At 40.8% G+C, this 22,948-nt stretch overlaps 1 protein-coding gene across 1 annotated transcript in view; it reads left to right on the forward strand.

Annotated features, from left to right (window-relative positions):
- syt9b (synaptotagmin IXb) overlaps positions 1 to 22,467 on the forward strand; it is a 48,125-nt gene extending 25,658 nt beyond the window's left edge. The window contains exons 5-8 of the mRNA XM_086029285.1: positions 8,227 to 8,347; positions 8,500 to 8,671; positions 8,747 to 8,876; positions 20,867 to 22,467. Coding sequence (XP_085885411.1) covers positions 8,227 to 8,347; positions 8,500 to 8,671; positions 8,747 to 8,876; positions 20,867 to 20,944 — 501 coding nt within the window. The 3' untranslated portion in view covers positions 20,945 to 22,467. The remainder of the gene's footprint in view (positions 1 to 8,226; positions 8,348 to 8,499; positions 8,672 to 8,746; positions 8,877 to 20,866) is intronic.
- Positions 22,468 to 22,948: the final 481 nt, after the last annotated feature.

The raw sequence follows: 22,948 nt of genomic DNA on the forward strand, positions 1-22,948 counted from the left end.
TAACCCCATTTACCACCTTCTGTTAATTCATATGTGCATATAACAGACAGTTAGTTCATTTCAAAGTCACTTAATAGTACATGCAAAAAAGAGGAAAAGTTGGTGGAAGTACAGGAAAATAACTATTTCCTAATAGTTTCGTGCGTAACGTTTCTTTGTTATGAAGCAATAGCCTGATTCTGTCAAAAGTCCCAACACGAGACTCATTTACTTACTTTCACCATGTTTAGTCAGGCATAAAATATTATTTAACTGCTGAACAGCACTCCTCGGTCAATATAGAGCTGGAATTAATACTGTATTAAAACATGTTTTTAAGTACAATAGTACTGAACATTAACAATTGTTTTTATTGTTATCTAATCTCAATATGGCCCTCAATCTGACTGAAGTACAGCTAGCTGTATTTATCATGCATTCGCCTACAAAGTGTTTCCAACAAAAAAGTCATGATGTGATACTGCAAGCATCTCATCTCATTCACTCACAGAACATGATAGCACTTGAAATGAAATGTCAATCTCTTCGCTTTTCTTTTACCAGAATTGTTTTCATTAATCTAGTATTGGGGTTTGATTATCTTTCATTCTGCTGCATTTTCGGGTTGCATACATTATGAGTATTTGAACATCTCCATCGCACTAAATGTTCTCCCTCCCCAAACACTTCCACAAATTTGACTGCATCCAAACTAAGATGATGATAATTATTATGTTTAATTATTAGCAGAGCTGGGTGTTTGACCCTTTTTTACCGGTCAAACCCCAGCCCCCTGGCCACGACCTTCCGGCCTGGGCCCTCCGTCCTTATTCATAAAAATTATCGGCCTGACCCCCCCTCGAAAAAAAACCTCAGTGCATGACACCGCCACGGGAGGGATGCTAACAGCTTTTGCCTGCGATAAACAATAGAAATACTGCATAAAAATCATCACATTTTAAACGAGGCAATAAGGGAATTACAGTATACAGTACTGTAACCAGAGGTGGGTGTAATAACAAGTTACATTTACTCATTACATTTACTTGAGTAAGTTTTGGGAAATTTTGTACTTCTAGGAGTAGTTTTAAATCACTATACTTTTTACTTGAGTAGATTTGTGAAGAAACTGTACTCTATTAGGCTACATTGAACCCGCTACTTAAGTCCCCTCCGCGTACATACGCGTCTCTCTCTCTCTCTGAGAAAGGCGCATTTATTTTGTCAGAGACCTGCGCCAGGCTCTGCCATGTGACTGTGTTTCACCAATCAAACGTAGCCGTATGGCCGTACAGCCCTGCAGTCTCGTCACGTGATCATATTCAACTTCAGCTGCTGTTTTCGGATTAAATGGATCGAAAGTGTCACGCAGCAATGCTGACTATGCAGGCACAGAAGAGGAGATTCTTTGGACAAAAATGTTTGTTTTTGCAAGTTTTGTCACATGCACACAGATTGAAACACACAGACATACGCACACGCACACTCCGTTTATACGAGTTCCTAGGCTACTTCTGCCTGCGGAGCCTGTTAAAAAAAAAGTACAGGGGCTGAAATTTTGTGCTACTTGTGATTAATTTATACAATTATTATTTTATTGTTTATTAAAGTACGTTATTAGTTATGAAGTTATTCTTTAATCAAATGTAATTCATTTTATTGATCTGATGGACTTTAATTTGCCTGAAGATGATTTTGTATTTTCGTCTGATCGAATGGTTTTTAAAAAAAAATAAAATAAAATAAATGAGACGTTGCTACAGTCTCGTACTTGGTGAAAGTACTTTTTCACCAAGTACTTTTTTACTTTTACTCAAGTAATTATTTTGATGACTACTTTTTCCTTCTACTTGAGTCATATTATTCTGATGCAACAGTAGTTTTACTTGAGTACAATTTTTGGCTACTCTACCCACCTCTGACTGTAACATATCTAAAGATGGATGCGGGAAAGTGGGGGGAAACATTTTTACCTGCTAGAGTGTTTTTTTTTTCTAAAACGGCGTCATGAGTAACGGCAAAAAAAAATGTAGCTTACTTGATTATTACAAATATATTATCTTACTTTTGGCAGTTCTCCAGGTAGCCCTTTGGCACCCTGATGGCTTCTCTATGGTCCCCAATCCGCGTCAGTCTCTTCCACCTCGACATGCTGCTGACGTCATTCGCCGGTGTGCTTGAGCAGACGCTACTCGAGCTAATGGGTCTCTCGTCATTTTCACCACCACTTGTAGAATTCGCACTGTATCTCCATTTGTTGAAAAATGATTCAATTTTTTCTGAGCTTCGCCTCTGTTCTCTCTGTTTGTTTGTGTCCTTCTCCTCCTCCTTCTTTGTCTCCTCCTTCTTCTTTTTCGTCTCAGTCTTCTTCTTCTTCTCCATCTTCCTTTTCTTCTCCTCTTTGTGCAGACCGAAAGTGTTGTTTTTTTTTTTCAAAGCTTTGTGCCCAATGAAAGTAAGTACACACAGTTGGTAGTGGCGCATTTGACGCGTTCGGAAGCAATTTTTGTCGTTTGCCCATTTCGCTGAGTAGATTGAGATGAACTTTTGGGCGCCTCACGAGCACGTCACACGCACGAGGGCCAATTAGTGGGCCGAACTAAAATCCACCTCCGGCCTTGCTTAGTCAGCCCTTTATTAAAACTTGTCACCCCCAAACCTCCCGCCCCAAAAATGGGCGTCCGGCCGGGCGCCAGTTTGAAACCCCTGATTTAGAGACATGTCGCAGACAAATGTAGCATGTCGTAAGCGATTTTGAGTTGTCTTGACACGTCGTAGCACGTGTATTGTGACATATTCAGCAATTGGTCGCCTGGCATCTGGGACGCTTCCCTTTGTTTGTTGCCATGCGTGATGGAGTTCTTTGGAGGCCGGCAGCAAACTAACGGCAGAGAAGTTGATGCACTGCAGAGATGGTCATCACTGACCGTACTGCTGAACATTCTATTTGATGCTGATTAACCGGCTATTCACATAGTGTAAATGCTCATCCACTTCCAGGTATATTGCTTGAAGGAGCGTGCTTGCCTCTGCTGGAGACGCATACGCATTCCCCGCATAACTACGTTACACATTCAGCTCCCTATTTAACTGATAACGCACACAACAATATTACAAGATTTGTATATACATACAGTTTTACGATTCACTTGCAGTCTTGACGTGGAGTGGTGAATAGTTCCCGCTCTGGAGGTAGTCATAGTCTCCAATTATACCACAAAAGTTTCTAGATTTGTTATTTTGTGAAAAATAGTTGCTATAAAACATTACAGCAAAATACAATGATGACGAACATAAACATGATTACGTATTTCATGTTTAAATGAACTTATATGGACACACATTTGTAGGCAGTGAAAAAGGGCCTTATTGGTGCGTTTCCATTAGTTTGGTTCCACACCGAGATGGCCTTGCTTGGCTCGGAGTAGTCACTTTTCCATTAGACTTTTTCAGGGCAGAGCGGTTACAATAGGCACTTTTTCATTAGGGGTCTCTGATAGTGTAGTGGTACACACGCCTGAGTTGTGTGCGGGCAGCGTGGGATCGATTCCCGCTCAGTGACAGTGTCTATGTGTGCCCTGCGACTGGCTGGCGACCAGTTCAGGGTGTAGTCTGCCTTCGCCCATTGACGGCTGAGATAGGCTCCAGCAACTCCCCGCGACCCTATAGAGGATAAACGGTTTGGAAGATGACATGACTTTTTCATTAGCTCAGTTCCACACCAAGATGGCCTTTCTTGGCCCGGTAAACTCGCTTTTTCATCAGACTGTTAGTCGGCCGAGCAGTTACAATGGAACCGCTTTTCAGAATAATCTCAGAGGTATTTCTAAAGCGCTGGCCGTCTGGGGCCGAGCGGGGCCAGACTTAGACCTAGACTTGACTTTATTGATCCCTTTGGGATGACTCTCTCTGGGAAATTTGCATTTCCAGCAGCAACAAAGAGGCAAAAACATTAGATAGGGAAAAAATAGTCATGTAGACAGGAAGAGCAGCAAAAAAGTAATGATACACTTTTTAAAGAAAAACAAAATTTTAAAGTAAAATAAAAGATAAAAAAAAAATTAAAAATAATCAATAAATCAATTATTGCACATTGAATAAGTTAAGTGACCTTTATGTATAGTGTAGTGCAATCTACGCTCTCCTCCCCCCCAGTGAGGAGTTGTATAGTACGCTAGCACAGTGGATAAAAGAGCTCTTTAATCTGTTGGTCCTACACTTGGGGAGCAGCAGTCTTTTACTAAATAGGCTCCTCTGGTTATTAATCACAGTGTGCAGAGGGTGGCTGGTATCGTCCAAAATATCCAGCAGTTTATCCAGAATCCTCTTCTCTGCCATCGTCATCAGAGAGTCCAGTTTCATGCCAACCACAGAGCCTGATAAGTTTGTCCAGTCTGGAAATGTCCTTCTTGGATATGCTGCACCCCCAAGCACACCACGGTGTAGAAAAGGACGCTGGCAACCACAGACTGGTAAAACATCTGCAGAAGTTTGCAGCAGATGTTGAAGGAGCGCAGTCTCCTCAGGAAGTACATCCTGCTTTGCGTCTTCTTGTACAGGTGACTGGTGTGTGTTGTCCAGTCCAGTTTGTTGTGGCATGAACCATATTTACAATTTCATATGTAGTAATGCATTCAATTTTGACGCTTGGCGTAAAAATTTCATCTGATTGGCCGACAGCGAAGCAACAACGAACTTTGCCTCACACGACCAATTCCTGGTTAAAGACCAGCTGTCCTCTGTTAGTATATACAGTATATACAATAAACATAATAGTGTTTTACAACAACCCTGATGCATATTTACAATTTCCAATGTACTTATAGATGCATTTTTGATGACTAATGGTAAACAATTTATCTAGTGCTTGCTCGCCGGGTCTCATTCTCATGAATTATAGGTCTCCAGCATCGTGGCCCCCACCTCGGGGATGGTGACTCGGCGAGTCGACCAAATGAATGAGACTGAAATCTCCATTTAAAATGAATGAGTCCTGGCGGCGGGCTTTGGATGCCGCTTGCGAAATCACTATCGCACTATCGCACTTTCATCCATTGTACATAAGAAATTCTAAATATGGTTCAAAATTGTTGTAAGATGCAAAATATGCGTGCTGTATACACTATATTTGTGTCTTGCCGGCAGGCGGCTGACTTGCTGTCTTAAACACCGGGACATTGATTTTTTGTCTATATGTGAAAGCTGTGCATTCAATGGGCTGTACTTTGTGACGTCCCCATCCTGATATGGGCCTGTTGTAATAGAAAAACAATGGATGCTGTGTGGCGGCACGGTGATCGACTGGTTAGCACGTCCGCCTCACAGTTCAGAGGTCGTGGGTTTGATCCCGGCCCCGGCCTCCCTGTGTGGAGCTTGCATGTTCTCCCCGTGCCTGCGTGGGTTTTCCCGGGTACTCAGGTTTCCTCCCACATTCCAAAAACATGCATGGTAAGTTGATTGGACTCTGCCCCTAGGTGTGATTGTGAGTGCGGATGTTTGTCTTTGTGTGCCCTGCGATTGGCTGGCAACCAATTCAGGGAGTCCCTGGGGGGGGGGGGGCGGCGGGGGGGGGGGGCGGCGTCCCTTAAAAAAGACAGCAACAATAATGGATATCGTTCCTGCTACAACCATAAAGGGACCGAGATGACTGGACTATACATTGAATTTTATTGTCAAACTAGTTTGCTTTTGCAGCAGCAACGAGCTGCGTGCTGCATCCTCTCCTCTCCGTATGGGAAACTGTATGCCATCGCAACATGTGACATAATGGACCGATCAGAGCAGCAACAATTCCTGATGTGTGCGTGGCATGTGTTGCAGACTTGTTGCCAACAGCACAATGTGTCTGTCATGTGAATCAATGCGGCAGTTGTCGCTCCTGCCGACGCGGGAGTAGAAAGAAGCCTAAAAAGAAGCCTTTCACAGAGTAAACAGATATGATATTTGGCCGCCTCGCGAGCACATCAAACGCATGAGGGCCGATTAGTGGGCCGGACTAAAATCCACTCGCGGCCATACTTAGTCCAGCCATTTTTTAAAAAATTTGTCAGCAGCCACACCCCCCGCCCTAAAAATGGGCATCCGGCCCAGGGACGGACTGCCCAGCTCTGAAAATAGACTGTCAACATCTGTCATAGTATGAGAAAGTTGATGAAAGAACCTTACTTTTCCTCAAAGAGGGGTGTTACCGTATTATATTTGGAAAAGATAAATTGACCTCTCTCACTCTGTTTTATTGCTGTGCTCCAAGCTTCTAGGCTAATTTTATTGGCTGAGCACAAGTGACCATAATATTGACCGCAGGTCTTGAAGTGCTCAAGTGTAGTGGCCAGCACTCTGTAGTCTGAAAGCAAGCTCAGTGGGTGTTTGTGTAGGAGTATATAACATTAGCAATGGCGCGCTAGATGGGAGGCTGATCAGTTTATGCTTGCCTGTTTAAGTATGCTTCTGCACACATTAAAATATTGTGTTTTTCCACTTAGAAGCAAAATGTACTGCGTATACAGTATGATCAACTATAAATGTTACATTTTAATAGACTTGTGTTGTTCTTCATACTCTTTAATAGGCAAGCAGGTCTTCTTTTGCCATAAAGGTTTAGAATGTGCTCACGCTTATTTGGTCAAGAGAAAGCACAACATGCTACGGGACAGTAATTACATCACCGGTTTGTTTCAGACCCCACCGGGACCACTTAGCAGACCAGTTAATTTAGTCCACACCAAAGTTTTGCACAGAATGTAACAAAGGTGCCATGTCAGATTCATGTATCTGACATCTCCAGTCCTCGAGGGCCCCTATCCTGCATGTTTTAGATGTCTCCCCCTTTCAACACACCTGATCCAAACAATCAGGATCGTTATCAGGCTTTTGGATGAGGGAGACATCTAAAACATGCAGGATAGGGTCCTCGAAGACTGTAGTTGGCGACCCCTGATGTAGAGTCTACCTCCGCGACCTGTAATATTCATTGACTCGCTGTGTGTGTGCACCTGCAGATTTCCATTTTCCTCAGTATGAGAATGTAACATTTATTGATATCTTATGTGAAGTAGTAATTTTCCAGAATTACACCACACTGCATTTGACCTTTATCTGCACTTATCAACACGCTACTAATGCGACTAAACACATTGCAGAGTTGCTCCTAAATAAATAATCATCACCCCAATGGCAGCAAGTAAGATACTCTTGACAAGTATCATTATAACGTAGCGATGACGAGGAAAGACAAAGAAGACATACTGATTGCTGAACTAAACTAAGAGTGACATGTAATCATGTAATTAGAGTAAGTGAAGGTACGTGACAACAAAATTAACTTTTTATAAGCAAGACCATTGTCACCGAAAGGAGCTTGAATAAATGAACAAAATAGTGTTTAAATGTTGTCCATAGGTTTAAAATTTGTGTGCACACCCAGGCCCACCCATGGCTCCGCCCCTGGAATACACTAAAGAAATGGTGCGCGCAAATAGCGTGAAATAATTTATCGATCTATTTTACTGAACATGCGTAACCAATATAAAGGACCATTCCCCTGCTTGACGCATAGCTTACCCGGTTGTCGTAAAAAATGATAACATCGTATTTTGCAGGGAGCCCATTGAACCTCCGGTTCAACTTATTAAAATCGTTCCGGTGGAAGTATACAATACATTACAGTAGTAGATCATGGGTGGCACCTTGTGGACACCCGAAGTAATGAAGTTAAACAATATTTTTTCCTGGCAACATATTAAACAACACAATACAATACAATTTTATTTAGCACAATATGGTCAGCATGGGTGGATCGGACTCAATTAAACGGTATTGTTTTGCATTGACATTCTGCCAATTTATTGGTAACAACTGGTTTTCAGAATCAGAAACATCTTTATTGGCCAAGTCTGTAAAACACGAGGAATTTGTCTCTGGTACTAGGAACTACACTAGTATTGCAGCATTGCAGGAACAAGCAAGTACGATAAACAAAGACATGACTTACAAGTATAGAAGGTTTTTCCATAACGGTACAGTGCATTGTGCAGTAGTACCACTCAAAGACAGCTGTGCAACGATGTGGAGCAGAGATAAAGTGATCAATGATGCCTTACTTACAATGCTATGACAGTTCCGCTGATGATTTGAAACTGATGCATTTTAAGGGTGTGTGATTTTGGTTAACTTGCTTACAAGGGTAAAAGGCTGATTGCTTCTCAGATTGAAGTGGTATCAAAATAAAATATGTATATTTGTTTTTAGGACAATGTGGACCTGGGAGAGCTGATGTTCTCATTGTGCTATCTCCCCACGGCTGGAAGGCTCACCATCACCATGATCAAAGCCAGAAATCTCAAAGCCATGGACATCACCGGTGCTTCAGGTGGGTTTTCATTGATGCTAAATTCAGTCAGATTTGGGTGATTCCAAAGGTATTTTTAAGCTATTAGCTTTTCATGAAATAGATCACTTTTGCCGCAGGGCTATACGTGTACATCGATTGTATTATCCCTATTGAATATGTTTACTCCATAGACCCATATGTAAAGGTGTCGCTGATGTGTGAGGGCCGGAGACTAAAGAAGAGGAAGACATCAACCAAACGCAACACTCTAAACCCAGTTTACAATGAAGCCATCGTCTTTGATGTCCCCCCAGAAAACATCAATCAAATAAGTCTACTTATAGCAGTCATGGACTATGATCGGTCAGTTAGTTACTTATGATGCTCTTTTGCTGACCAAATATGAGGTTCAACACTTTGCTCTTGTGGTTCCTTTAGGGTTGGACATAACGAAATCATCGGGGTGTGCAGGGTGGGTAATGAGGCTGACACTCTGGGACGAGACCACTGGAGTGAGATGTTGACATATCCACGCAAGCCTGTCGCACACTGGCACCCGCTAATAGAGGTATGACAATTTATGTATACGTTATTAGGACATTCGGGTCGAAGTGGACTCATTGAGAAACAGACCAACACAGTGTCAGATTTGAGACAAGATAGTGTTCCTGAAGTTGTTTCCTGCTGTTGTTGATATTAAAATTAAGTGTTTAATGTTTGAAATGTATAATTTCAGGTTTAAGATTATAAATGTACAAAACAGACCAAATGTGACTTAATGCAAGTCAGATACACAGCATGTGTATTCTTATTCTATTGCTCTTTTAAGTTTAAAATGGGCAGAAACAGCAATTTCATAACAAGCATAATGCATAGCTTTCATTTATAGTTGCCTTGTTTTTCTGTGATTTCCACAACAAAGACAGGAAGCAGTAGCTACTTAGAGCGGTGTTTTTATTCACAGAGCTGTTTATAGTTCTGAATTCCCATACCATGCTCATTAAAAAACAGAGCATGCCAAAACAGATGCCAGACTGATTCATGTAAATTCATGTTGCGTTCTCAAAGCTGCATCTACTGGGTTCAACAAAAAACTACAGAAGATAAAATTATTTACATGTTTAATATTTGACAGCTGGATAGGCTCCAGCACGCCTTGTGAGGATAAGCGGTTAGGATAATGAATGCATGGATGGATAAATGTGACGCACATAATTATATTACAGAAAAATGAAGTCAACATTAGGTAGTCACCAGGTCTTAAAATGAACCTTTTTTCCAGCCACTGTGGTTAGTCGTTTCCCAAAATTATTAGCCATTCACAATTTTCACAATAATAGGGAATATGCAAAACCAGCTTTCGCTTTTTGTAAAACAGACTGAAGCACTTTCTTCTGGGTCAGGTGAATGATACAGCCCTATGTCAGGAAACCGGGTCAAAGCAATGGTAGAAATTTGTTTTTGAACAAAAGTCTTAAAGGGCTACCAAAGGAGACCATATCCAATGTTTAGTCTTCGTACTAACACTCACTATATCATATCATATAGCCTATAGAGAGATGTAAATTTAGCTAGTCCATCGTTCAATATTCGCCAGTGGCTGGCCCAATCATCGGTCATGGTCAGTCTGTCATTATTTCAAGCCGAACCAAAACTGTCAACATCAGTCCGTAACTCTGTCATTGTTATTTTAACCGTGCTTCCGTCATCCCTAAATTACAGTTCATCACCGCTATTTTAACCACGCTCCCATCTCATCTGCTTCTGTCTTTACGAAATCTATCCATGATCTGTAATGGTGTTGTCAGACCAAACCTGATCCGTCCACCTACGTCCACCTACTGTGCAGGAATTGCAAAGGGACTTGGCAGGCTACGTTATCAACTATATGTCAAAGCTGAGGATTTCTGGCAATGCATTTCCATATCTAGTCAATGCAGTTTGCTCGAATAGGCTCGGTGTGTATTCAACTCTGCAAACAAACAAATGCGAGACACGCGGCGCTTGTTTCCATCAGTTGTCAGCAAAACGGGAGTCTGTCAGTGCCGAACTGAGAAGGTTTGGTTGGTGATGATTCTGTTGACAGACAAAACATCGTCTGACCCATGATCCTTAGAGTCAGAGTTACAAATACTGCCTAAAAAGTTAACAAATACTCCTACTACTACTACTACTACTATTACTTCTATTGAAGAAAATATTGTTCAACATTAAACCTCTGTTTCTCCACCTTTACATATTTCATCCTTATTCAAACACTAATTTCTTTAGTGTACTTTTTACTATTTTATAGAACTTAATTTTTAAAAACACTTCATAAGAATCGATCAGTACGTAATATGTATTATGCAGAGGTGGGCGTCGGCCCTCTGTCCCCGGTTTCCGTCCTGCATATTCAATCGACCCACGTGGTCCCAGTCGGTCGGAGTCAGCCAACCGGCGTCGAGAACAGACTTTACCGATACCGCGTCAAATGCAGGTGCCGCACTCCTGACACACGGTTGAGTAAGGAAACAATGAAAAATAAAAGGGTGGGGCGTGCCTTGCATAGACGCAATGACATGTGTCTCATATTCTTTTTATTTCACCGATGACAACATTGTGCGTGTGTGTGTGTCAGTTGTTTTTGTTTAATATTTTCTCTTTGTTTTTGGTGGCGTGTCTGCCCGTGCGGCACCTGCGGGTGACGTAAAGATTACAGAATTGACGCCGATTGGGTGTTGCCGGCAAAGTTACATGCCGGGACCACGTGGGTCGAATATGCAGGACGGAAACCGGGGACGGCGGTCCGATGCCCAGCTCTGGTATTATGTATACATATTTTTTTCATAACTGCACCGCTGATTGCGCAGGCATTTTTCTAGGTATTTGGTCTAAGTGTAGTTGCCATAGTTAGCAATCAAAGATGGCATTGAATTCAAAGTTTAAAATGTTTTGTTTATTTACAGTAGGGGCTATTTCAGCCCAAACATTCAGGACAGTTTGTTAATTTAAATTCTATTGATGTTAAAACAACTGACTGAATAAGAGTGAACAATTTAAGGCGAAATACATTTCTGATACATTTGCCAATGCAATGCATGGCATTTATTATGAATAATGTAATGAGTAATGGTACCGACTCCCAGTCCAGCAGGGTCTCATTCGCCATATGTTAGGTGCATTATCATGCACACAGGCGACGACTTAATTTTCTAGTGTCACGTATCCATCACACTCCGCAGGAGAGCAGCCAAGTTTTCAACTGTGTGTCTTTCCTCCAAGGCGCATAAAGCACACAGCTGCGGAAATGTCCTTCGTCCACATACGTTATACACGTCATAGTCATGTAAGTTTCGGTGGCTATGGACGTCCATCCGTCTGTAGTTATAGCATTGGCTACATAGCTGACATGCTCAAGCGCTCGTAGTATCTACTCTTTCATTTGGTTATGGCTACTCTCAAAAAAAATTTTTTTTCGAATTTTTCGTTTGGCCTCAACAAAAGAAAGCGGCAGCATATCGCATCATTTTACAAATTAGTTGGGTAATATTTGCTGTGCGGTGAGCATCGCAGCGCCTGGCTGGAACAAACGCTCTCATGCTCGTCTTTCTGGCCCCGCCGCCATCGACCTGCTGGTCAAGATGATCAAGATTTATTTGGGATGTGGTTTCTCATTGCTCCGGGAGAGTGGTTGTAAGCGAGTTTATGCTTACAAAGCCTACAGACGACGTTGTTGTCATCTGCTGCATCTAAATAATTTGTATGTACTTTTCTTCCCCAAACTTAGTGTCCCCGCGCACTACTATGGCGAAATACATTTCTGTATTGGCGGGGGGGGGGGGGGGGGGGGAGCAATTCTCTCTCTTGGTGCTCAGCTTGTTTACAGAGGCCGAGGCAGAGGCGTGAGGAACAATTTGCGTGATATTAATGCAGCGTTTAACCGACTAGTAAAATACTAAACGTTTAATGAATCGCAGGCGGTTGAACGACTAGTCGTGCACATCCCTAATATATATATATATATATATATATATATATATATATATATATATATATATATATATATATATATATATATATATATATATATAGCTTGGAGCTAGCGGCTGCCTCTGGCTACCATGTGTCTGATTGATCTCCGTTTGCTTTGGCTGTCGGCGCTGACGTCCGAACCGAGTCTAACGTTGCAAATAACTGGTTTCCGCTTTCTCCTCCGAGGAAAAGCCAAACCAAATCGACATTGTGGATGTGGAGTTTCTTTTCGGGACCAATTCTGCTTCGTAGTGACTTTCCGCTATAGCTTGCCGTTATACAAACAAAGAGGGAGGCGGGTAGTGTCACGTACGGTGCACTGTGCGTGCTGTGATTGGTTGGTCGGGTATACGCGTCAGCGGCTTTGCGCCACCATAGAGCTAAACTGTATGGAATGTGCCATGTAGACGATCAAACGATCTTCCCCTTATCCCCCTCAGTTCCAAAATCCCATCTGCGCCACCAGCAAACGTTGTGTCCGTCTGTCAGCAAGCCTACAGACGGAATGCCCACCTCTGCATTTATGTGTAGATAAAATATGTACATGAATTTAACTTTTGTCCCAAGACACCAGCCATAAAGCAAGCAAGAGTTCAACAAGTTTGGGTTCAAAGTCAAATCATCATGTCATCAGCCAGATGTTATGCTGGTTATACAGTAGGAGGCGTAACGTTGCACATAAAGCGGGTTATGTTAAACATGATTACTGCTGACTTTGGAATACTGAAGTTTATTTGAACTAGATTTATAACCTTGTTTTTTTTCATGAAAATAGCACCTATTATTTAAATATAAAATTAGTGAATATTTGCAACAACAAAAAAACAATAAGGTTTATCAGTTTCAACATTGACAATCTTGTCTTTGTAGTGCATTCAAATGAATATAGGTTAAAAAGGATTAGCGAATCATTGTATTCTCATTTTATTTTACACAACATCCTAACTTCATACTGCCCAAAGACAGCTGGGATAGGCTCCAGCACGCCCTTGTGAGGATAAGCGGTATAGATAATGGATGGATGGATGGATCCTAACTTCATTGGAATTGGCGTAGCACATTTTTAGCTTTGTTGAAATTAGCCTATGTTGAAGTGATACTCCAGTCTCATACAAATAAGACAATGCTTTTTCCTCAAATTATGACTTCATTCTGCCAATTTAATGACTCCCATCATACAATAAGTAACAACAAATATTTTTCCCGTCTTATTAGAATTTATTGCAAATACATTTTTAGGAGTTACATAATACCATCAGCATTTCATTGCCCGTTAAACACACACTTTAGAAGTAAATGAAGCACTAGCTGTCACACTGTGTTCAGCATAGGATTTGCAGTGTTGGTTGGAGGTCAATGACCCTGGCTGCCAGTGGTGATGAAGTAAGATAAGCTCCAATGATGTCTCCCGGGCTTTTGTGTAGTGAAACACCACACTCGCTCCAATAGCAGTGTTCTCTCTAAGGCCATTAGCTTTAGCATTGGACTAGGCTCCGAGCAAATGGCTTATTTGTGTTTCTTGAAGAGATCGACACACAATTCCAGAGGGCGCACTGTGTAAGCCGTCATTTTTATTGTTACGTTAGTGCAAGTATTAGGTAACATGATTCATTTGCCCCACAGCTTAACATCTCAACTAAATGTCTCTTTCGAACCCAAATATGGAATCTTGTTAATTCAAATCTATGTCATTATCAGGTTTTTCCCATACAGAGTATACGTAGTGATATTCACGTTCATTATAATACTCACTCCATCAGATAATGTAATGAGACTGCTGAATGGAGCCACGCCTCCTTCATAAGACACTGTCCTTGGTCATTGCCATCAAGGTTGAAAATAGTCGTGACCTAAAAAACAAATCAGGACTATCTTCTAAAGCTGCAGAGCTCTAGTTGTGAATGTAGAAGTCAAAATGTGTGTATCTGTTGGCTTATACGGTAAAATTAGGTTTCATGCAGGCAATCAACATAATTACTTGAATTAACTAATTATTTACAGTATACCATCTACATATAAAGTACAAAAGTACGGATTTGGGGATGAAATGGCTTCTTAGCAACAAATCTTACCATCGAGTCTTGCTTTGAGCTTCTGGTTGCCCCAGGTAAGCATGTCCCTGCTCCAGTGGTCAGTTGGTATTGGCTTCATGAATCACCATGCCGCATTTGACTAGAGGAGCCATGCGCTAGTCATGGCGTTCCACAAACCGAAGTTGCGGCATTGTTTGGAGTGAGCTCCTATACCACAGGTGTCGAACTCCGGTCCTTGAGGGCAGCTGCACTGCCTGTTTTCCCTCCCTGCTGCAACACACCTGTTTTAAATGATCAGCTCATCAGCAAGTTCTGCAGGGGCCTGATCCCGATCCTGATCGTTTGAATCAGGTGTGTTGCAGGAGCAAACCTCTAAGACATGCACCAGGACCGGAGTTTGACACCCCTGCATCTCCGAAATGAAGGCCAAGTTCCATATAACGGTGATTTTAGAGAGTCTGTGTCCCAAGAAGACGACACCCAGAGAAGACCATATCCTCACCATGTTAATGTTTGGATACTTCAGATTTACCGTCAATGTTTGCATGCCGATATGCTCGACAAGCCATACCAGATGGCAAAAAGCCAATCTGTGGCCTCAGATGGCTGTCACGAGGACTGTATGACTGCCCTTCTTTTTAGGGACTGTTTGCACTGGTGTCGGCTACTTGTACACTGGAACCTGAACACGTGGAGTAATTTAGGTTCAGCACAGAGTCCAGGCTCTGCTTACGGCAATCAGACGGTAAATGCACTGTCACTTCTATAGCGCTTTTCTACCTTTGGTACTCAAAGCGCTTCACAATGTATCTCATCTACCTACTGATGACGCAGCATCAGGAGCAACTGGGGCTTCACTTTCTTGCTCACGGATACTTCGACATGGTCACAATGTCAGGGGATCGAACCCACAACCTGCGGGTTGGGAAACGACCACTCTACCACTGATCTGTTGCCCCGTGGCGGATCACAGACTTTAAGTGTGGAGAAGATGCTATGTTGATTGCCCCACTGATAGAGTTAAATCTTTTGGTGGAAGCAGTGTAATGGTGTGGGGCAGCATCTCTCTCACTGCAGAAACAAGGCTTGTCATCAATGGAGGCACTCATAATATAGAGAGGTATCGAGATGAGATTCTGCAATCTGTAGTGATCCCATAAATCCACAGTCCGGGAAGCAAAGGTTATCTCCCAAGATGACAACACTCGCTCCCGCAGAGCAGGGTTTATTAGAGACTACCCCCAGGATTTGTGAATGAAGAGGATGAAATGACCTGCTAGCATTCCTGACCTCAGCCATGTCAGCTGGGTTTCCATTGCAGTTTTTCACAAAATAAAAGCATTTTTTCTACAGCACAATGGTGATTTGCAGTTTTTTCTATTGAAGAGTGTTTCACTTCTGAGGCATAATTCTTGATATTTTGTTCTTCTCCTAATACCTCATGAAATGTTCTTGTGAGGCTTGCGACGTGGAGTGAAACTGGGTGACGCCCGCACACACGCATATGCAAACCGGCGGGTGCGGTGGTCTCCGAGGTCGGCTTTGAAAGTCTTGGTACAGCAGTGGAGCGAGGAGGCCTGGGGGCTTTGGTCTCCGCCGCACCCACGCGCTCTACAGCACTCCACTGTCCGGACCTCGCCGCTCACTCGTGCTCGCTGCACCCTCCACTCGGACAGGGCTGCCGAAGACATTGTCATATGGAATCAAGAAATATGACTAGTGGAAATCAATGTGTTTCCATTACACTTCTGCGATATACTTCTAAATCAACACGTCTCAAAAACCACCTAATGAGAGCGTAAAACCTTTTTTGCAATATTTGAGAGGTTTTCGAAATTTCAGTTTCCATTCCCAGTTCGCTACTGCGTAATCTGCATTTTGCGCATTTCTGCTGCTGAACACTTATTGGATCAACTTGAGTGATGTGCTGTTTGTGACAGACTGACATCTAGGGTTGGGCATCGAGTCTTGAGAATCGATTGGAACTGGGACTAAGATTTCAATCCTCCCGCAATCGTTTACATTTTAAAATCCCTGTTTCCCAATTCAATGCAAGTGAGGGATGAGACCAAACCTCTTCTCCTTCCTTGAAAACATAACTCAAATTCAAACGATGCCCAACCCTCGTGACAACACGGCTTAACTGAATGCCATATGCCCCGTGGTTGTTGTTGTTGTCTAAGAGAACCAGTACTCTCCACTATTGGTGTGGAGAGCACTGCCCCAGTAGGTGGGAGTCCATGACATACCCCCTCATCTCATTTATGTTAGTTGTCATTCCGTTTCCTGGCAGTGGCAGCGGAAGCTTAACCCTTACGGCTTTGGTGTGATCTATACTGATTCAAGAAAACACTCATATTTATTGTTGTGTTGTTGTGTTCCCCACTTTCAGACTCCAATATTAGGGAACCTTAAATCAATGGATGTCATTCATGAAACTTTCTAAAAATCAAGTTCATTAGTCATTAGGGTTGTGGGTGAGCTGGATTTTCTGCTGGCTTGTGTGTTTCACTGAAAACAAAAACAACTCTAGAGAATAAGTACTCCAACATCTAAGGAGCTCTAGATATGACATGGGATGTGTGTGGGTGTGTGAGTGTGTGTGACCACAATATAGTTATGACATGCTCAATCGTACACAAAATGTTAATTTGTGATCATGAAATATGTGTAATGTGAAAACTAAATACTAATTTGTGGGGCTATCATTATTCTCATTGACAACTAAACAAATGGTACACATCTTTGCTAGAATGTCTGGTGTCCTAAATGCAAGTGTATTTTCTTCTTCTGTTATCATCAGTAGCCTGCAATGCCTGCAAAGTTTTCCAGAATGTCTTTGTAGCTTATGCCCGGCCTGAATGGAAATTCATTCTTACTACTATAGTCGTGTCCCATGTCTTTCGCCTCAACCTCCACCTTACAGTTTCTAGGGAACCCAAATGTCCAGTATTGAGCCGCAGTTTTTTGTGGCCACACATTTTCAAACACAAATCAGCGTTTTTGTGCACGTAATATCAAAATTATGACCAAAAAATATGTGTATCATCTCCTATGCTGTGTAAGAAGCCAACAGCAATTGGAGATGGAACACACACGCGCGCGCACATGTCATTTCAGCTATTTACAACTTAGTAAAGTAATTTTTTTTTTCTGCACACCTCTGGCTTCTAATTACACTACTGCTGACTTAATGGACTGAGAATGATAATAAAAATGATAGTCTTCAGTCATGGTTCTAAACAGACACACACACAAAATTGATAACAACGAAAGGCTCTCCAATTCACTGAACTCTTTTTAAAACCAGCTTTTATGTTATTGAGAAAAAAAGCAAAGGCAATAAAGAGATCAGAAGCTTATCTGCTTCCATTTGCTGCATGAATGTGTGGCTCGATAAAAACTCAAAGTTTTGCCAGCACATCCTAAAAATCATAGGTCTCAAACCATGGTCCTTGAGGGCAGATATGTGTTGCATGTGTTAGATGTTTCCCTCCTCCAGAACACCTGATTAAAATGGTCAGCTCATCATAAAGTCAACTTGTAATGCGGATCTTAAACTATATAGGGTGGAGTATAATGTTAAATGTTTTGACTCTGTGGTGGGAGATCACTGCCTTTGATTAATATTTGTCTCAATAACAAGTGACATTTTTTTAAATAGAAATATTGGAACTGATATTTTGTCAAATAATTAAATAATCCCAAACTGTACACCATAAATTAAATAAGTGGGAAAGCGACATTTATATTGCCAATATGTGTTTCAATTATCAGTAACACAATGGTGTTGTTGTTGTTTTTGATGTATTGAAGTACGTACAGTATACTTGATCATCTGTATAACAAATAATAGTGATGGATTCAGTGTAATTGGTCTAACAAACTCGATGCATGGATGGATGGATGGATGGATGGATGGATGGATGGATGGATGGATGGATGGATGGATGGATGGATGGATGGATGGATAGATAGATAGATAGATAGATAGATAGATAGATAGATAGATAGATAGATAGATAGATAGATAGATAGATAGATAGATAGATAAATAGATAGATAGATAGATAGATAGATAGATAGATAGATAGATAGATATCAGGAATGTGGAATAAAAGCAACTATTGATAAAGGGATATCCAACCCGAGTATCTTTTTTCTTATATATATATATATATATATATATATATATATATATATATATATATATATATATATATATATATATATATATATATATATATATATATATATATATATACACACACGTTTTTTTTTTGTTTTTTTTTACCAAAACACAATTCAAAGTTCAGTTTGAATTCAGTTTAGTTGGTATGAGGTAAATTGATGGAACAAGTGTATATAATAAAGGAGCACATCAGCCTCTTATTTAATGGAGCGTAATATAGTTTGTCTGAATGGAGATGCTGTAGTGTGACGCCATCAGCCAGCGGAGGTCTTCCGCCCTAGAAGCAGACTGATTTACATTTACTAGTTAACAGCCAATCAGAGTTATTGTCATTTGCATAATGCAATTTATAGCGCATTCATTCAAATCATATCTAAAAAGCACAATGATTCTTAATCTTTCACAATTCTAAATGTTGCTTTTTACTGCTTGTATTTTGAATAATGTTTAGCATTTTATTTTCATGAAACCCTGACGGTGATTGTCTGACAGTGTCTTACAATAACTTCTTAGCCATGTGCAGTACATAAGATGCTGACCATCGTATAGAAGTAAGTTAAACAAACTGCCCTTTGGAAGCCTGCCTACTTGCTTTGACAGCCTGGTCCCTCACTCAAATCTGTACCCGAAGCAACAACAACTCACTATTTTCGGGACGAGCGTGCTCGCCGCGACCGTCGAAGCTTCGCTTAAAATAGACTGACGGACTGCAGACGAATGGCGGACTAAATAAAGGGTTTCCGTCTATGCTTAATCCGTCTATTTCAAAATTTATCCCGTCATTCGCCAACCATCAGCAAAACGTGTGTCCGTCAGTGATGGATAGATGGACCAGTCCGTCACATAGACGAAATGCCCAGTTCTGCTTGTATGTGTTGGTACTGAAAATGGATTCCCTACTTTCAGGAAAATTGTTAATGCCTAAATGATGATAAGCATTTCTTAAAACCACATTGGCTTTTGATGATTACCTGAATGCATTCAGAATTGAGAAGGATTTGTTCATTGTCATTGATGTGTCTGACCTGATTTTTTTTAGCATGATGGGCAGTTTTCACATGAAAATGATGAAATAAAATACATTGTACCGTACTGCTTTTTTGTATGAGCTGTCTGAAAATGATTTAATAAAATACAATTTAAAAGGGTGTCAATAGGTCCTGTGTCATCAAGAGACACAGCAATGTACAGCTGTGTGTCATCAGCTTAGCTGTGGAAGCTGATGCCATGTCTCCTGATGACGTCCCCAAGGGGAAGCATATAAAGATTAAAAAATATTGGACCTAAAATTGAACATTAGGGAACCCCACATTTAATTTCATGGGTTTTGGAGGAACAAGTAAACTTCTGTCTGTGAGATAAGAATAAAACCAATTAAAAGCAATACAAGAGATGCCCACCTTGTTTTTAAGTTTATTTAATAACATTTGGTGATCTACTGTATCAAAAGCAGCGCTTAGGTCCAGTAGCACCAAGACTGTGAGTTTTTTCACATCTGCAATATATCTGATATCATTTAAAATCTTTAAATGTCTTCAAATGTAAGTCTCTGTACTATGGTTCATCCTAAAACCAGATTGATATTTCTCTAAAATATTGTTTGTATTTAAAAAATAAAAACAGTAAAACTGTTGGCGGACTGACTGATGAACTCGGACGTGGATGCGTATTTAGCTATTGTCGCCAGCAGTCGCAATTGTTCGCGGGGGATAGAGATTTTTAGGTGGTGAGGTTTGGGGTATTTTTCCCCACACTTTATAGTGTTGGCATGAACACTCATTAGTGTTAATCTACACACTCAATAGTGTCATTAGTACTGCACTGTCAACATTACATTTTGTTGCTGTAACACACTATTGGGTGTTGAATATTTAATACTTTGGTACATGTTACTTAAACACGGAATAGTGTGGCTGCATATCAGGAACCTACGGGGGTTGGGGGTGAGTGGTTGCTACGGCGGTTGTCACAGTACGAAAGTGAATCGGTGATGCTGGTTAGGCAGCCGTCACGCGGTTCGACCAGCCTTGAAATACACCGGCCATTCGGGAAATTCACATTTTCCCAGAATTCACGATGGCCACTTTGACGGTGTTAAAATCAACACCCTTGGTTTCGAATTAATACCAGCAGATTTACTGTGTAGGTTCTAGTAATCACGGGGCACCAGAGTGTACGCTAATCATAGAAAATCTGAACTCCGCACAGATTGTCATTAAGGAAATTTCCAACTACAAATTACAGCATTGCAATATTTTCCATGTGCATTTTCTCCAACTAACGGCATCATTCTTGTCTTCTCTGTTTGTGGTGAATCAGTGGGTCGGACAGGGAGCAGCGGGGAGTGGAAGTCAAGGAGGATCCACCAATTCTCTGAAGGCACCACCCTCACCCTGAGCACGTGCACACACACGCACGCACACACACGCACACACACACACGCACTCAACACACCAGGCCTCAGGTTGGTAGAACAACACAGAATGGACCTACAAAAAGTACCGTTAAGGCTTATCCTTACTTCTTTCCTACTTACAAAAAAAAAACTTAATTACATTCCAACTGAATTGCTGCTGTATATAATTATTTTAGCTGTTACTAATGGTATTAATAATTTGAAACTAACTTACTTTTATGTAAGTTAAAACTTTAGATAACTGTGACTGACGAGCTATCATACATTGTCTCTGCAGTTAGGCTTATAAGGTCAAGGTTGGTTCAACAGAAATGTCAACGATTCTTAGTGAAAATATTAGTTTTTTTTCATTCAAGATTTCTCATATGCATCTTTTCTCCTCTAAGAATATAGTATGTATTTATTTCAAGAATATGTCAAGAGGCTAACAAAAATAATATAACATTGTTTTTTTAATCGCATGTTTAAGTAGCATTTTACACAGTGTTTGGTCAAAATAAAAAAAAAATAGAGCCATAGTAGAAAAATATTAATGTGGTGTGTTTTTCAGAGAAGTGATCCATTTCTTGCAATGATTCCTATTTGTTATAATCAAACAGTGTATCTATAGTGGCTGTTTACAGTTTTTATGGCTTCAATTTTGCTTCCGGGCATTTTAACTGACCCACCCTAATTCGGAAATATGCCACATATAAGCGGAAATAAAGTAAGCGAAATAAAATCAGAAATCCTTTTAAAAGCATTTAGCTAGTAACCACTAGCCAACCACTGGGAAAATGCAATTTTAAAAATGTTGCAAATTTTATGTTATGTTTAAATATAAACATCTAGTCCAACATTCCCACTATGACTGGTTAATTCACATTTAATCTAGTAATTGAATTTGGTTTGGAGTTGCAAAAAACAAACCAACAAACAAAAACATATTGTTGATAATGATGTTCTTCTATAAAATGAGACCACACCATGTTGTATTTTTAAAAGCCTTTTTATATTTAGGTTTTGACAAAGTGTTTAGGACACGGTAACAAATACAGTAGCAGTGATGATTTGTGTTTTGTCAATTAAGTGCATGGATTATGCTTAATTTACTTTTCTTTTAAATCTTTGTTTCTATCTGACCATAATGTAAACACAATCTGTACTCATTAAAATGTCGTTTGGCAAGTTATTAATAATGTTTTCTTTATGTATGGATTGGTGTATGTCATAGAAATAGAAAACATCTTTAATGTGGCCCATCTTAAACCAGCTCCCTACTGAATGCTGCTATCAAAAGAATCTTTTGAATAACCACACAATAGAATCATGGTTTTTATACATTGTGGTGTCAAAAGTGATGCAGATGGAGACATTGCAACAGAAATATTTAAAAATTCAGGTATGGGATATTTACTGTAACTTATTCCATTAAACCATAAAATGTCCAAAGCATTAATGCACAGGTGTCAAACTCCGGTCCTGAAGGGCTGCTATTCTGCATGTTTTAAATGTTTCGCTCCTCCAACAAACTGATTCAAATGATCCAGATTGTTATCAGGCTCCTGCAGAGCTGGCTGGTGATCTGATCATTTGAATTAGCTGTGTTGGGGGAAGGAAACATCTAAATTATGCAGAGTTGGGTTTGACACCTGTGCATTAATGTTTTGGACAATGACTGGCTGGTTTATTGGAATTACCCGAATCAACCAAAACTGAGTGACACACTCCAGCCAAATAACCTTTAATCAGAATGAATCCAGGGCACCCTGCACCAGCAGAGGGTCTGTCGTTGGATTCTGAGGATCTCATCCTGATATAGCAACAGTCAGGAACGTTTGCAGCTCTCCAAGGTTATGCCTCCATGGACCGTCCACCGCTAACCCATATCAGACGTGTCATGTTGGAGGATGTTACCGGCAGTGGAACATTCTCCACAACTCGATGTATGTCGTGCATAGTATGAACTCACACCTGTGACGAAGGCAGCGGGCATCCCGCAAATA

Source organism: Filicampus tigris, chromosome 4, assembly GCF_054856515.1.
Source record: "Filicampus tigris isolate MCC_2025a chromosome 4, RoL_Ftig_1.0, whole genome shotgun sequence".
Classification (NCBI taxonomy): domain Eukaryota; kingdom Metazoa; phylum Chordata; class Actinopteri; order Syngnathiformes; family Syngnathidae; genus Filicampus; species Filicampus tigris.